This window comes from Vipera ursinii (genome assembly GCF_947247035.1).
Source record: "Vipera ursinii genome assembly, chromosome: 10".
NCBI classification, from domain to species: domain Eukaryota; kingdom Metazoa; phylum Chordata; class Lepidosauria; order Squamata; family Viperidae; genus Vipera; species Vipera ursinii.
The window spans coordinates 4,295,195-4,312,883 of record NC_139520.1 but is presented as its reverse complement, the minus strand read 5'-3'; the positions used below and the strand labels follow the sequence as shown (position 1 = coordinate 4,312,883).

Here is a 17,689-nt window from a genome sequence, read left to right as displayed (position 1 = left end):
GTGTTCTTGGCCACATCTTCAGAAGCAGCTTTACCTTTGTTGTTGTCTTCCTAGGGCAGAGAGAGAGAGAGATGGCCTGTAAAATAAGGCCAGTCAGTAAGTCGAAGTAAGTCAGATCTCCCCCCTAAAACAGGAGAAGAACTCATGATCGTCTGTCCTGGGGTATTTAACCACTACATCAAACTGTGCTAGTCTTGATTCCTGTTGACTGCCTGGATGGGTCCTTGCAGTGGCCTTGGCAAGTTTTCAGAAGTGGTTTGCCATTGCTTCCTTCTTAGGGTTGAGAGATAGTGACTGGCCCAAAATCACTCAGCTGGCTAGGTCTCCAAAAAGGATTAGGACTCAAAAACTCCATCTTCCTAACTTATTTCTTTTAACCACTAATGAACATTTTTTTTTCTGTTCTATGTCCACTGCTGTATACAGGTAGCCCTCGACTTACGAACACAATTGAGCCCAAAATTTCTGTTGCTGAGACGGTCGTTAAGTGAATTTTGCCCTATTTTGCAACTTTGCTTGCCACGGGTGTTAAGTGAACCACTGCTGTTCTTAAATAAGTAATACAGTCATTAAATGAGGCTGGCTTCCCCGTTGACTTGACTTGACTTGTCAGATGGTCACAAAAGGTGATCACATCCTGGAAAACTGCATCCGTCATAAGTAGGAGTCAGTTGCAAAGTATCTGAATTTTGATCACATGTTGCAACAATTATTAAGTGTGAAAAACGGTCATAGGTCATTTTTTTCACTTCCACTGTAACTTTGAACCTTCCGAGGTAGGTAAAATGAGGACCCAGATTGTTGGGGGCAATAAGCTGACTTTGTAATAATGCTGCTTGGGGGGGGGGGCGGCGAAAGCCCTAATAAGCAGGCATATACATAGAAGGAAGGCTACTGCTAACCACATTGATTTGTGCTTCTTAGATTGTAAGCCGCCCTGAGTCTTCGGAGAAGGGCGGGATATAAATGGGATTTTTAAAAAAATCAACTGTATTCCATGTCTGCTTGCAAGTAACATTTTGAACTGGTAACATCGACCAGAGTATGAAGCTTAGCAATGTTTCTCATTTAGCAATATGCTCACTTCCCAGATTGTCTGGCAGTAGTTCTATGATCAAAACTCCGTGTGTATCGGTAATTTGGGGATGTTTTGTGCACAGCTCTGCAGCATAATTTGCACGGTTCCTTTTGTATATCACTTTTTCACCAGATCTTTGCCTTCTCTATTTCTATGGCCATCACTGAATGAAACATTTTCTTGATTTCCGTGCTTTCTCTCATGATGGCGGCTATGGGAATTACACAGTAGCTGTCAGAATCCATTTATATTTCATTTCCAACTGTCTCCTCTGATCTAAAACCAAATCTCAACTTCCCCTGGATTCTGCCATGCTCCTAGGGGGGAGAGGGGCTATGCATGGGGGGGGGGGGTTATTGCTTTCACTTCCTCTATTAACTACAATGTAACCTTTTGTTTATTCCCCTTCCTGTCTGCTATCCATTACAATGTGACAAATTGCCTTCTATACTATGCATCTCTCTGAACTTCTCCCTTCCTGGGCAGCTAAAAAAAGAGGGGAGGAAAGGGATCCAAACCTCCGGGATCTGGTTTATTTCTCCATCCTGAAAAGAAGGCGTGAAGTAGTGTTTCATTTAAATCCTCTACTTTCCTCTCCTCTTTTTCCATTCTAGCTTCCATATCCTGTAACCTTTGTTCATTTTTAATTATTTGTTGTTGAATCCCTTCAAATTTATCATCTATCGCTTGAATTTTCCCCTTAAGTTCACCAGTGTCCCTTCTTATTTGACCTATCTCTTTCTTCGTCTCCTCATGATTTTTGGTCATTGCCTCATGCATATTTTGTAAGAGAGCTTGTAAATCTTTAAAAGAATTTGATCTTTCCCTTTGCAACATGTCCTCTATGGACTTCTGACTAGAAGGACTTGAAGACATCCCTTGCCCCTGTGTTGTCGCCTTCTTACCTGCGCTAGTCTTAGTTAGATTCGGAATGCTTGTCATATTTAATCAGATTGCTTAATCACTAACGCGCTTTACAAATATTTAGTTCCTTTAACCTTATATAAACCTTTAACTATATAACAAATGGTTATATATAACAATTACAGCCAGATATTTATTACCAACTAAACAGATTGTATAATATATTTATCTAGATATGTTCAAAGTCACATTCCTATTTAATTTCCGGCTCCAAGATTAGCACCTTTTTTTGTCTTTCTCAGCCACCAAAGACCAGTAGATGTCCCACTATCTAGACTTCAGTTCCTAAATTGCTATGTCACTTACTCCATCTTAAGTCCGTTAACCACCCGTGGCATGTAGAGCAAAGTTTCAAAAGTTCAAAATTTACCAGGACAGTCCAAACAATTCACTTTCCTTCAATTCATAGTTCACGCACGGTTTTTCAAAGGCTCAGTCTCCGAGACTCCAAAGTTTATCTTTGCCCTGTTGCTTTTCTGTCGTTTGTCTGTTTTCACAGCTAGTTTACAGTCTATTAACTTCCTGGCTTCCTCTTCTTGTCGCTCTCGCCTAACGCCTTCTCTCAGCGCTTCTCTCGCCGCTCGTTCCCTCTCCGTAAGGCACCCACTTCAAGCCAGTGCCTCTTTCCCAAGCGCTTCCTAATATTTCCAGATATAAATATTTGGATATACTTTCCGTCAGCTCCGTTCTACCGTTGTACCGCTAAGTCAGTGCTAGCTCCGTCCCTCTGTCAGGTCTTCTTGTCGGCCATTATTGGCCTCCTTCTCGCCAGTTTGCTTGCATCAGGTTTTCTCCGGATCTCCGACACGAGCCGCCGCACATGTAGGTTCTCCGGGACGCCTGCAACTTTGGCTGTCCCTACAGGACCTCCTAGGACTCGGAAAAGCCCTCGCAAACACTGGGTGAGAGGTTGTGTGTGACGGAAAAATCCGTTCACACAGCCGCCCGCTCTGACAGCTGGCTCCGCCTCCTCCATGTCTGCTTGCAAGTAACATTTTGAACTGGTAACATCGACCAGAGTATGAAGCTTAGCAATGTTTCTCATTTAGCAATATGCTCACTTCCCAGATTGTCTGGCAGTAGTTCTATGATCAAAACTCTGTATGTATCGGTAATTTGGGGATGTTTTGTGCACAGCTCTGCAGCATAATTTGCACTGTTCCTTTTGTATATCACTTTTTCACCAGATCTTTGCCTTCTCTATTTCTATGGCCATCACTGAATGAAAAATTTTCTTGATTTCCGTGCTTTCTCTCATGATGGCGGCTATGGGAATTACACAGTAGCTGTCAGAATCCATTTATATTTCATTTCCAACTATCTCCTCTGATCTAAAACCAAATCTCAACTTCCCCTGGATTCTGCCATGCTCCTAGGGGGGAGAGGGGCTATGCATGGGGGGGGGGTGTTATTGCTTTCACTTCCTCTATTAACTACAATGTAACCTTTTGTTTATTCCCCTTCCTGTCTGCTATCCATTACAATGTGACAAATTGCCTTCTATACTATACTCTGAACTTCTCCCTTCCTGGGCAGCTAAAAAAAGAGGGGAGGAAAGGGATCCAAACCTCCGGGATCTGGTTTATTTCTCCATCCTCAAAAGAAGGCGTGAAGAGCTGTGGAATGATCGTGCTGCAGACGGAACCGGATTGATGTTATCTTCCCTTTCCCAGGATGGACTTACCACCTGGGGATTGCCCGGTCTGAACCGCCCTGATGAATTGTGGGGTGGGGTTTGCTTAGGGACACTTTTAAAATCTCAATCTGTAAGGGAATCCCTCATATCCTGTCTGTTATGCCTGCTATCTCCTATTCTTAATAAAAGTTCCTGCTTGGAAGAAACCGTTTCCAAGAGTTCTGCTTTCTTAAGATGTGGGTTTGAAGTAGGCCACTTCATTAGACAGGATCCGAGGGATTCCCTTCCTGACAGTAGCCTAAATTTGGAGGAAGAAGTACTGTGTTTACCACTGTTTTCGTTTAATACACTTTTTTTGAGGAATGATGTGCTTGCATTGCAACTTAATGATTTGAGAATAATTGTTTGAGAGTGTTTGCATTGGAGCCAGTTGTTTTTGATGCCGCACTGTTCAGAGAATGTGTGCTTTTATATTTTAGGTATTTGTATATTGGTGGCTTTTAAATGGAGTGTTTGCATTAGAATTTGAACCGTTTGGGTGTGTGTTACCGCAGCAAGGCTCTTTTGGTAATAATGAGCCGTTTCCCTTTACAGTGAAATCTGCTTATTGTTAGTTTTTTTGAAGCTTGTTTGCAGGGTAGACTGGAGTTGGGATGTTAATCGGGACGGTGGCTCAGTGGGTTAGGACACTGAGCTTGTCAATCAGAAGTTCGGCAGTTTGGCGGGTCGAATCCCGAGTGCCGCGTAGCAGAGTGAGCGCCTGTTACTCGTCCCAGCTTCTGCCAACCTAGCACTTCGAAAGCATGTAAAAATGCAAGTAGAAAAATAGGGACCACTACGGTGGGAAGGTAACAGCGTTCCGTGCGCCTTTGGCGTCTAGTCATGCCGGCCACATGACCACGGAGACGTCCTCGGACAAGCGCTGGCTCTTCGGCTTTGAAACGGAGATGAGCACCGGCCCCTAGAGTCGGAAACGACTAGCACGCATGTGCGGGGGAACCTTTACCTTTACTGTGTGACTACGCGCAGTGTATTATATTCTTGGTAATTTGAGGGCTGCTCAGCTTTCATGCTTAAACTGCAGCTTTGGGTTAGAAAGTTGACAGATAAATGCTTTACCTTGATAACAGGTAATCCTCAACTTACAAGAGTTCTTTTAGTGACCAAAGTTTCAGCAGCATTTGTGTGACCATTTTTCACACCTATGACCGTTGCAGCATTCATGTGATCATGTGATCAAAATTCAGATATTTGGCAGCTGGCATGTATTTACGAAAGTTGCACTCTCCCGAGGTCACGTGCTCGCCTTTTGCGACCTTCAAACAAGCAAGGTCAACAGGGAAACCAGCTTCACGTAAAAAAAATGTGTGACTAACTTATTAACTGCAGAGATTCACTTAGAAACTGCGGCAGGAAAGGTCGTAAAATGGGGCAAAACTCACTTAGCAACTGTCTCGCTTAACAATAGAAAAGTTGGGCTCAGTTGTGGTCATAAGTTGAGGACTCCCTGTAGTTCATTGTTTGGGAATAATAGATTGATAGTGTAAGATGTGTACAAAGCAAGTATTACATATGCATGAAAAGATGTAGCAACATTTGGAGAGCAACCCCTATTGTCTTTCTGCTTCCAGGCCTTGAAATCTCCTCTCGGCAGTAGATCCTATCTTAAGCTAGCAGTGAAGGAAAGCGGGGATAAGGTTTAGCTCAGTTCTGTTTTTTTTTCTCTTTGCTTCTAGAAATGTCAAGGGTGCCTTGTATATTTGTTTTCCCATCACCATTTTAATGTTTCTTTACAATTATGCAGAACTGGGAACATTTCCAAATCCTGCCTGGGGTTATTTGTGAAGGGAACATATTTTCCCTTTCCGTTCTGGTCAGGCTGACTTTCCAAGATGTGACTGTACATAGGGGCTAAAGTTGTTGGACTAATGTGGATTTAAGTTTATGCTTACGCGTAGAAACTTCCTGGCTGATTTTGAACCAAACTGAGCTCCTTGAAGTCCAGAAATAAATTAGAATATATTCCAAGAAATTAAAAAATGGTTGACCTCAGACCGTAGTCTCATGTCAAGTCATACTAGGGTATTACAAGAATGAGTCCTCTCTGCATAGGGATTAATCAGGATAGAGCTGGAAGGGACCTTGGAGGTCTTCTAGTCCGATCCCTTGCTCAAGCAGGAGAACCTCTATCATCTCAGACAAGTGACTGTCCAGTCTCTTCTTAAAAGCCTCCAGTGATGGAGCGCCCACAACTTCTGAAGGCAAGCCGTTCCACTGGTTAATTGTTCTCACGGTTAGGAAGTTTTTCCTTCATTCCAGGTTGCTTCATTCCAGCCAAGCCAAGCCAAGCGCTGTATTTGAAAGAACCACATATCAAGTGGCAAAAATTAATGTTGAGTATCGGGCTGCAGAAATGGAACTTGTTTAAAATGCAGACCAAATTGTACATGGGAGAAAGAAAAGCAAGATATATAATAATAATAATTAACAACAATAACAACAATAATAATAATAGAATTGGAAGGGATCTTGGAGATAGGTATTCTAGTCCAACGCCCTGCTCAGACAGGAAACCCTATACCATTTTGGACAAATGGCTGTCCAGTCTCTTCCTAAAAACTTCCAGTGCTGGAACATTCACAACTTCTGGAAGCAGGTTGTTTCACTGGTTAATTGTTCTGTCAGGAAGTTTCTCCTTAGTTCTAGGTTGCTTCTCTCCTTGATTAGTTTCCATCCGTCCATATTTGTTTTACTTTGGCAATACACAGTAGTTGCCTGATATATGTAAAGGAATGATTATTATTTCTTATTTATTTAAATTTATTGGCTGCCAAATTCCAGTGCGGTCTTCTTTCGGTGACTTCATACAGAAGAGAGAATATAATAAATGCCACTGGACTCAAAGTTTGCAGCCTCAGGGCTTCCAGAAATTCTACCGTGCTGAATATTAATAGTCAACACTGAAGAAAGTATGTTTTAAGTAGAAGCAGAAAAGTATATATAAAAAATTAGGCTTAACTCGGAGTAAACTCAGCCTAATCTCCCTGCAGAAACAAGGGAAAAAAGAAATTTCAACTTTCTCCAGTATAATTGACCCAGCCAATAAAATTATGGAGGTTGGTCATCTCTCATGAAGTCAGGTTGCTGAGAACACCACGAGATGCTGTCTTGTTGTGACGCTGTGTTTTATAAAGAAGCCTTCCTAAGGATAGTATTTCCCCAACTTCGACACCTTTAAATTAAGTGGACTTCAGCTCCCAAAATTCTCCAGCCAGGGGAATTGTGGAAGATGGCAAATAGGCAAATAGTTGTGAACTTGGAAAACATTGCCCAAAGGTGAGGCCTCAACACTGACAGCCTTCCAAACACTTAGTAAAATGGAGCTCTTTTGGAAGAATTTGGTCTTGTGTTAGTCTAATGGCTGCACTAATTTCTATATTATCATTTTAATGTTGAGTTATATAGACACCCTGTCAAAGAGCCTGTGTTATGAAAATCAAGGAAGTCACTGCAGTTGCCCTTGCCTATGAGCAGATTGCCTAAAGGTGTTGACTTTGTGTGGACAAATTAATTGAAATAATGGACTCACTTGTATAAAACACACCTGGTTAAAAATTCACCAGTTATAAAAAGGTGTTAGCAATAAAGATGTACTTGAATAATAATTGCAGTATATAACTATACATGGAATTGTCACTACAGCTAAAATGATACACCTTTTTTCTTTTGTTACTTGTTTTCCATTTAAAAAGCCCACTTTCTATGTATTTTTTCCTTTTTTTAACAATGCATGTGTTTTTATCTTCGTATTTTGTTTTGTTTGTCATTCATTATTTTAAAAGCAATAGAAGAATAAAATTTAAAAATATGCAGGAAGTTTGAAGTGCTGCAATCCCCAGCCCCAAGGGATATAATTAGTTTGGGCAACTTCCCTATGAACCAAACTGCACGCACTCGCACGCACACACACACTCTATCTGCTGGATTTAAGAGGTTAAGCCCCCCCCTTTCTCCAGGTAAAGCCAAGGATAAGTTGGCAATGTTCCCATCTTGCTTGCACAAGTCTGTTCAGCTTTTGTGTACACACATCTCTTTCTTAAGGTGCCAAGTGTGGGAGTGCAACCAGCCCTCCTTGGTTGTCGCCCTGTTCACACGTACGCCCTCAAACAAAGGGACTGGGTCAGCCAACAGGCCCCCTCCCCTCCCCTCCCCTTGTAGTAGGCTGGTCAGATCCTTGCACAAATGGGAGTTTCCCCAAAGAATAGAATAATAGAATAATAACTTTACTGTCCCTTTGAATGTACACTAATCGGCATACGTTAAAATGAGATTTCGTTGCATACAGCTCTCAAAGAGTCACCAACTCCGAGATACATTGCATAAATATGAGAAAAATAAATGCAGGCTTATGCACCGTGTAGTCCGCGTCCTTCAACCGGGCCCTCGGCTTGCACTTGTCTGAGATGGTAGAGGTTCTCCTGCTTGAGTGTGTGTGTGTGTGTGTGTGTGTGTGTGTGTGTGTGTGTGTGTGTGTATGGACTAGAAGACCTCCAAGGCCCCCTTCTAGCTCTATTCTGAACGTGCAATGCACTTCACGTAAGATGGTCTCACGAGGTCGATGTTCGTTAAGGTGCTTCCAAGTAAAAGGCATCACGCAGGGATGCAATCGTTCAAAGCTTTATATTTATTTATTTATTTATTTATTTATTTATTAGTTTTTATAAACCGCCCTTCTCCCGAGGGACTCGGGGCGGTGTACAGAGGAAGGAAGGTATACAGACCGAACAATAAAATAATAAGAAACACTAATGAACACAAACTGGGACCCCAATTAACGCTATCATGCCAGGCCAGCCTGCTGGAACAAAAAAGTTTTTAAGTCGCGACGGAAGGTACGGAGGTCAGGGGCCATCCGGATTTCGGTAGGTAAGGTGTTCCAGAGGGCTGGCGCACCCACTGAGAATGCCCTCCCCCTGGGGGCCACCAGCCGACATTCCTTGAGCGGTGGCACCCTGAGGAGGCCCTCTGTGGGAGCGCACAGGACGGTGGGGTGCTGACATCGGCAGAAGGTGCTCCCGTAGGTATATAACGATAAAGTAAATAGAGTTCCCTGGCATGGAAGCTTCCATGCCTGGGTTAAGCTTATGGATAAGCAAGCAAAAGAAAGAACAAAGAGAACAGAGAGCAAGCGGAGAGCAGCCCCTCGAGCAAAGGTATTTATGGGGGGTCTCAGCCCCTCCCTGACCATAAAACTCTCGCCAATGGGGCTGCAGGGGCTGGGGACCCCTGACCCACCAGTGGGAGCAAAGAGGCTGATGACCTTTTTGGGGAACTGCCATGGCTGGCACACAAACATCTAACACTTCATGCTGAAACAGCCCCGGGTGTCCCCCCCCTTCCCCGCTTCGGCTTAAGGCGAACCCAACCACTGCGATCTGCAAACAACCTATTCCGTAATAAACCCTGGTTAAAGCAGTGTTTCCCAACCTTAGGAACTTGAAGATGCGTGGACTTCAACTCCCAGAATTCCGCAGCCAGCATAGCTGGCTGGGGAATTCTGGGAGTTGAAGTCCACGCATCTTCAAGTTCCTAAGGTTGGGAAACGCTGGGTTAAAGGACGGCTTGACGCAACCTGCAGCCAGAGAGCTGGTCGAATGCAACCGATCTTCGCCGTTCCATGAACGATGAGGCTGGGCCCGTCCGCGGGCTTTGTTATCTCAAGCAGGCGACGGGAAAACGTTGCCCTGACGGCTCACAAACAAACGGCGGCAGGCGGGAGAAACCTCTCCGCGGCCGCCGCGGTTGCCCCGGCGACGGGAGGCGGCGCGCCCCGCCCTCTCGAAACGGCCGGCTCCGTCCCCGTGGCGCCGCCGCCGCCGCCGCCGCGCACGCAGGACGCGGGGGGCGTGTCTCTGTGGCGGCGTCGCGGTGGGCGGGGCCGCCCGAGCCAAGGAGTCGCATCCAAGATGGCGCCGTGCGGACGTGTCGGGGCCCGGGGCCGCCGCGGGCCCGGCCCTCTGCTCTTCCTCCTCCTCCTCTCGCTCGTGGCCCTCCAGCCGGCGCGGGCACAGCCGGCCGGGGCAGCCGCCGCCGCCTTCCCGCCGCAGGGCCAGCCGCAGGGGCAGCCCGGCGTGGGGGCCCAGCCGCAGGGGGGGCAGCAGCAGCAGCAGCAGCAGGCGCCTCAGCTCGGGCCGGCCGTGGGTGGCGGCGGCGGCGGCGGCGGGCGGGTGTCCCGCGCTGGCTCCCCCGGCGGCGGCTGGAAGCTGGCGGAAGAGCCGGCGTGCCGCGAAGACGTGATGCGCGTCTGCCCCAAGCACAGCTGGGCCAACAACCTGGCCGTCCTCGAGTGCCTGCAGGACGTGCGCGAGGTCAGTGGGAGGCGCGGGACCCCCGAGCGGGCGGCAGGCCCGCAGCCCCCTTTCTTCCGGGCCGGGGGTGGAGCGACCCCCCCCCCTTCCCGGCTGTTTTTGAGGCGGGCTTGGCGGCCGCGGATCATGGGAGCTCGCTAGGCCAGGGGTCGGCAACCTTGGCTCTTTTAGGACTCGCGGACTTCAACTCCCAGAATTCCCGAGCCAGCTGGCTCGGGAATTCTGGGAGTTGAAGTCCGCGAGTCCTAAAAGAGCCAAGGTTGCCGACCCCTGCGCTAGGCCAGCGTTTCCCAACCTTAGGAACTTGAAGATGCGTGGACTTCAACTCCCAGAATTCCCCAGCCAGCCATGCTGAGGGGAAAGGGAGAGGTTTCCAAGCTCAGCCATGCTGGCTCAGGAATTCTGGGAGTTGAAGTCCACGACTCATAAAAGAGCCAAGGTTGCCTACCCCTGGCCTAGGCCACTTTATGACTCGTGGACTTCAACTCCCAGAATTCCTGAGCCAGCCATGCTAGGGGGAAAGGGAGAGGTTTCCAAGCTGAGCCATGCTGGCTCGGGAATTCTGGGAGTTGAAGTCCGCGAGTCCTAAAAGAGCCAAGGTTGCCGACCCCTGCGCTAGGCCAGCGTTTCCCAACCTTAGGAACTTGAAGATGCGTGGACTTCAACTCCCAGAATTCCCCAGCCAGCTATGCTGGCTGGGGAATTCTGGGAGTTGAAGTCCACGCATCTTCAAGTTCCTAAGGTTGGGAAACACTGCGCTAGGCTAACAGGCAGGCAAGATGGGACTCGGCAGGCGTTCCTTAGGCGCCCTGGCCGTGCCTTATGGTCCCTCCCTTGGCTGCTTCGGGCATCCTTGGTGTCCGCGCCATTATGGGACCCGGCGGGATCCCGAGGGTGGGTGGAAGCGGGCGTGGGGGACCAAAGCGGCTCCCGGGCGCGATTATGGGTCCTGCTGCCGGCTTCCTCTGGATTTGAGGCTTCCCGGCTTGGCCTGCAGCCCCCTCGGGGAGGGGGTGCATTTGGGTATAGGGGTCCCCCTCCCGGGGCTGGCTGTGCCGGATCTAGCCCCGCAGAGGTAGAGCCGGGATCCCACCCGGGGGAGGCTTGGCCTGGGCTGGTGTGGTCTTAAGGGCTCCAGGGAAGAAGGTGCTTTCCTGTTGCTTCCTCTTTGGTTGTCCCAAAGACCCAACGCTGACACAATCGGGTTGGTGCAACTGGCCTAAGAAACACTTGTGGATTTTAATCAGAACTTCTGGAAGTTCGTGCAAGCAGCAGTAGGAGCGAGAATGGTTCCCACTTTCCTGATGAATTAAAAAAAAGGCCCCACTATCCCACTGCCAAAAAAGAGAGAGAAAAAGTTGGATTTTATAAAGGAATACGCAATTGGATTTCGGCATTTAAAAATCACTGTTTTTATTAGAAATAATTTCTAAAGGAACGTGAATAAATATATTTCAGCTGCGCAGATTAAATGGAAAGATTTGTTTGGAGGTTTCCTAATGCTCTGAGAAATGATTACGGCTAACTTTCAGCCTTTCAAAGTTCTTTGGAATAGAATTGCTTCAGATTTTTATTCTTATAAATCCTTATATTCTTGTAGCGTCCATCCCTATGGATGCAAAGTATGGCAATTTGTGAAATGGGCAAGCAAAGAATGAGCCAAGCTTGATAGGTTTTACTGGAGAAAGCTGAGATCTGTGCATGATTTTGTTGTCTTGCTTTGTTGCTTTTTTTGAATACTTGAATAACTTCAAAATTGTTGGGCTGGGTGAAGTCAGTAAGATGGTACTTTTAATAATAAAGTCTCAGTGAAAAGATTGTAATTGATCCTTTTACTGAGTGTAAGAATGGGAAGATGTTTAGTTTATAAGATGGAGGCTTCCCACCTCCCCCCTTCTCAATTTTTGAAAGAAGTGAAGACATTCTGTAGACCAAGATACCATGTTCTGCTTAAAGGACCCAGATTGTTGGGGGCAATAAGCTGACTTTGTAATAATGCCGCTTGGGGGTGGGGGCAAAAGCCCTAGGCATATACATAGAATGAAGGCTATTGCTAAGCACATTGGTTTGTGCTTAAATTGTAAGCTGCCCTGAGTCTTCGGAGAAGGGCGGGATATAAATGGGATTTTTTTAAAAAAGGACACTACCTGATCACATAATATCCTGGGTTTTGTTAAGCAGGAGAAAATGTCTTTGTTTCCTTGGGGTTACTTTCAGGGATCACAATCACAAAATGGGCAGCATCTTATTGTAAGTTCAGGTGAGATGGTGCTGCCTGTAAGTATTTGCAATAGCCTGATTAACACACAACACCACATAACTTAGTTTCCTTTTGAATTATGACATGGATAATCATGCTAGGAACAAAATTAAGGCTTACAGACAGGTTTTTAACTTAGTGTGAACTAGACCAGTTGTTTCTAAATTCTAGATTCTGATCTGGAATTGTTTTTCCCCCCTGTTTATTCTCTTGGAAAATTGTCTAATACTAGCAGTTACCTTACTGTGCTGACAACTTTTATCTGCACTGACCACTGGTTTCCTTTCATTGCTTTTGTAGGAAAGTGTGCTAGTCTACAGTGACCAAACAACAGAAGCCTTTTTTTCTAACACGTTTGATTAAAAAGGCTTATTACAAAAGCCTAGCACCTTTTAGTTAAAATTGTTAGTCAGAAAAGGTGTTTTCAGTTTCCTCCTGATTTCTTCTCATTCTAAAACCATGAATATGAAAACCATAGAGAGGGGATTTCTGAAATCACGAACTGTTTCACTTTCTGGCTAAACTAAGGTAAAGGAAGCAAAAGGGACGTGAAAGGAGTTGCTAGTTACTGAGGAAATCAATAAGAATATCTTGTGCTTCCAGACAGCTAGCTAGCTCCCCTGATGTCCATCAGACTACCTGCCTTCCCAGATTTTAATATAGTTGTTGGGTTTTCTAATTTAAAGCAGAGAGTCATCTAAAGCAATTTCCCATAAAACACCAGCTTCGGTCATATCTTTATTTTGAAAATGCCTCAAAGGGACCTTAGAACATAAAACGGAGCTGTTTGGAAGGGCTCCCTCTCCAGAGAATGAGCAGTGGTAGAGGGAGGTTGGTAGACAGCATCTCCGAAGGCTAGAAAGATGAGGACCAGTTCACTGATTGGTAAATGGTGGTTTTGTGGTTGGTCCCACACACCGTGGGTGGGGGCTCTCTTGTGAATTGTCCGAAAGCGTCAGTGTCTTAGACTTCCCAATGATCCCCTCACCTCTATAACTTGCAATGTAAGACTCAATTAGTATTTCTACTGCCCTTGCTCTTGGTGGTTGCAGTTGCTACTAGAGGAGCCGGGAAAACTATTTTTCACCCCATGCACCCAAAGAAGTGAAAATCCTTATGTTAAGTACAGCACCTGCACTGAAGTCAGTTCCACCCTGCACTGGGACGGTTTGCACTCTAGATTGTTCTCCGTTTGTTCAAACAATAGATCTTAGTGAGCTTGTAGTGAATAATAATATTTATTTTTAGTGTGAATGACAGTGATAAGAGCCAGTGGATTGTGTGTTTTCTAGATTATGGGCGTTGCTTTAGATTTTTAGTTTACAATTTGTAGAGAGTTCTTTCAATAGTTTCAAAAGAACAGCATTATGTTTTAGATGTACTATCATTTAACTGCAATCTTAATACATCATACAAGGAAGAATATTGCAGAAGGTCATAGCAAATAAGGGATGCTATAAGACAGTAATGGTGGAGGGTATAAGGTTTCCTTCCTTGGGCAGAGGGTTGGACTAGAAGACCTCCAAGGTACCTTCTAGCCTTAGGATTCTGTGGTAATAAGAGAAACGTGCTCAGACTGCTTGCATCTTTTATGGCAGCAGTGACTTCTTGAGGTTTTCTAGTTTTACATTTAGTTTTCTAGATATTATGCTTCCATGTAAACCATGAACTGCACAGACATGTCAGCTTAAGATATTTCTTAAGCTTTGAAATTTTTTTTTTTTGCTTTCTTATTGTCGGAAAGAAAGTTTAGAGGGAAGTTGAATGGTTAGGGAATTGATTGCACTGAATTTCAGGGAATAGATTCTGGGGTGAGCAATTGTGTAACTCTTTTGTGACCTGGAATTCTTTATGAAATACCCCGTCTCCTGTACTGTGTATTTTAGAATATTGTAATAGCTGGCAAGTTTGTTCTTCTAGAGTTAAAACCAGCAACAAAACTCGCAAGTGCCATTGGAGTACTGCATCGGTTGTATTATAGTTTTCTGTGATTGATTCTTGAATCCCTGGAGATCTTTTGGAGATGCTTCCTCCTTTCTATTGTGTACAGAGAGATGTATCTGTGGGGTATATGTAAAAAAAAATCAAGATGGTGCCATCTCAGTGCAGTCAAAGCTTAGTTTTTATGTACATTGCGAACAAGTGGCTGAGCTTCGATTACATCATCCACGGCCACCACCTTGACATTTTTTTTACCATATTCTATGGACACGCGTGCTGCCTGTATTTATTGGAAACAAAGTTTTAAGATAACAAGGTGGCAGCATCAAGTGAATTTTGATGATTTTTATGAAGAATAATTAGTGGACTTTCTTAATACTTGGTGGAAGACAAGACTATCTGGTTAGACGGGGAAGTTCAACATTCAGAAAGAAGCCAGGAGACGCTACCTCTTTAAAGACGTCGTCTTTAACAAGTTGAAATGGGTTCAGTCCTTCAAAGTGCTTCTGATTAGGATTTAACATGAAATGTGCTTCATGTAAGAAATCGTACACGTAATGACAGTTTTGTGAGCTGAAGAGAGAGATTTGTCATTCTACCGCTGAAGCCCCAGAGAATGGAAGAGCGTTCATTCTTAATGTTGGTCTTTCCAGCATTTTGTAACACTTAATCCACCTGTCCGTGAGTTGCAACTGCCAGATATGTTGGACAACAACTCCTAAAGTCTCTTGCTGTTAAATGGGCATCAGTAGCAATCTTTTCACAAGAGAGGGATACCGAATAACAGAGCTAGAAGGGACTATGCAGGTCTTCTAGTTCCAGTGCTTTTCAACCTGTGGTGTGCGTACCACCGGTGGTACTTTGGCACCTGGCAGGTGGTACGCTTACGACGGGTTGAAAAGCACTGTAAAAAAAAAGGTATAAAAAAGGTGCAAAAGTGTAGCGGGGGGATGAGCTGAAGCAGCGGCAATGCCGCACAGGCCTCTGGGACAGTCAGCAGGAGCTACGGTGCTGCAGGGGCTCTGCTGAGCTCCCAGGATTGCTGTGGAGCTCCAGCCGATTGGCGCTTCTGGAAGGCATGAGCTGCAGCTACACTGAAGGGAAAAGAAACTGAGGGAAGTCAGCTCCCCAGAGAAGGAAATATTAAAAGGGCAGAAAAATATATTTCCTAAAAAGAAATTGAAGAACCAGGAAAGCATGCTGAGTTTTCTTAATAGTTTCAGGTCTCATTCACACACACCACCCCCACCCACCACCCCAAAGCAGAAAAGCTGTTCTAATACAGAGTTTCCCAACCTTGGCAATGTTAAGACAACTGGACTTCAACTCCCAGAATTCCCCAGCCAGCCATGCTGGCTGGGGAATTCTGGGAGATGAAGTCCAGCCGTCTAAACATTGCCAAGGTTGGAAAACCCTGTTCTAATAGACATGCAAATGTGAGCCATCGAGTAGGTAGGAGCCAGGAGCTTAGGTAGAGAAAGACAAAGATATACCCATAACCAGCAAGATTCCTAGAAGGGCACACCTGGACCCAGGACAGTATACATGACACAGGAAGTAGCCTCACAGGAACAGGAAATAACTCCAAACAATAGAGTCTAAGGGGTATAAAAACCCACCCCCCACATGTGGCCAGGCCTTTTTTCTGTTGGATCCATCTTTGTGTCTGGCTTTCCTCTGCAATAAACTACAACCGTCTTCCCAAAGCAGTTGCCATGTTTATTCCCTGCTTGGATGAAGACTTTTCTTCCAACAAAATGAAGAGAAAAGAAACGGAGGAGAGGATAGGATATAAAAGAAGCTTTTGGAGGGAAAGGGAGGGGAAAAACGGGGAAAGAGAAGGGACGGAGAAGGACAGAAGAGGATAGAGCAGTGCAAAGATTAATGTCGAAGAAGCAAACACAAGTTTCCCGTTAAAACTGTGGTGAGTGGGTGTACAGATAGTCCTCAACCTACAACCACAGTTGAGCCCAAAATTTATGTTGCTAACTTGAGAAAGTTGTTAAATGAGTTTTATCCCATTTTATGACTTTCCTTGCCATATTGGTTAAGTGAATCACTGCGGTTGTTAAATTAATAACACAGTTCTTAAGTAAATCTGGTTTCCCCATGGACTTTGCTTGTCAAAAGGAGGCAAAAGGGGGTGACTTGACCCTGGGACACGGCAACCGTCATAAGTATGAATCAGTTGTCAAGCATCCCAATCTAAATCACGTGACCCTGGGGATGCTGCAATGTTCTTAAGTGTGAAAAATGGTCAGAAGTCACTTTTTCCCATTGCCGTAGTAACTTTGAATGGTCACTAAGTGAACAGTTGTCAGTTGAGGACTACCTGTACTTTTATCACTTTTTTCCTTTTTTTTTGGTTAAGTTTTTGACACCTTGCTAGGTGACTGGTGGACTTGAATATTGCCATATTCTAAAAGTGGTACAAACTCTGAAAAGGTTGAAAAGCCCTGTTCAACCCCCTGCTTTGTGTCAGTTCCACGTCTTTTGGCTTCTTACAAGGTGCTCAAGAAAGGATTATGAAAAATCTGAAAAAGTTTAAATGCTCTAGTCTAGTCTATCTCATTACATGGTATAAACCTCAGACATTAAAACAAAATATATTTGTTTCATCTCCACACAAGGTTGGATCTAGATTGAGCCCTGCCTAAATTAAATCCTCTGAAATAATTTGGCATTACATTAATTGTGGAATTATCGCGTATTGATTTAACACTCTATTCAACCTGTATGCTGCATGAACTGAACAACTACATGACTCGCAACAATCAGACATTAAAAATTGCCAATAAAATCAATATAAATAAAAGATGGCAAGCAAGAGGAAGCAAGTGGTCTCTCTCCCTTGCCAAAGGACCGGGGAAAGGGCCAGATCTTACAGCCCATTGGATCAACAGCAGGGTGAAAGCCAACTGGATTTGGGGGCAGGGGGGACCTTATTCCAGGGGGCAGGCACCAAAGTGCAGTTCGGGGCTCCCGATAGATGACATAGTTTAATTGAAGGAATCTGAAGCACAGTGACTGCAGGATTGAATCGACGCAGCATGTGCTAGTGGAGATGTTAAGGAACCTGGCCTTATGCCATGTAGTGCTCTGTGGGTAACAACACCTTGAATTGCACCTCGTCCAGTGCAGCTTCTCGATCAGTTGAAGCTTCTGGGTGGCCTTCAGGGACAGCCCTGGGTAGAGTTCTAAGGGTGAAAATCAGCCAAGCCCAGAGATTTATTTATGTCATAAATCATTGTGATTTATGAATTTTTAAACCAACCCAAGGCCTTTGTTTTAAAATTTCCCCCTTCTGCTTCCCCCCCCCAGTAGGACTCAAGTTATATGTTAACATGGTTTTAAGAATATATTTGTTGGTATTATCTTGTACCTTTTTTAAAAAAAGTTTATTATATAATAGTTTTGATCTTTTTTCATACAATATACAAAATAATTTTTATTGAAATTCAGAAATTAGCTGGAAATAATTA

The 17,689-nt window shown here is 44.8% G+C and overlaps 1 protein-coding gene across 2 annotated transcripts in view; it reads left to right on the top strand.

Annotated features, from left to right (window-relative positions):
* The first annotated feature begins 9,585 nt into the window (after window positions 1-9,585).
* Window positions 9,586-17,689, top strand: part of GLG1 (golgi glycoprotein 1) — an 83,965-nt gene continuing 75,861 nt past the window's right edge. For both annotated transcript variants that reach the window (XM_083370657.1, XM_083370658.1), the window contains exon 1: window positions 9,586-10,006. In XM_083370657.1, the coding sequence (XP_083226783.1) occupies window positions 9,605-10,006 (402 nt within the window). In that variant the 5' untranslated portion in view covers window positions 9,586-9,604. The remainder of the gene's footprint in view (window positions 10,007-17,689) is intronic.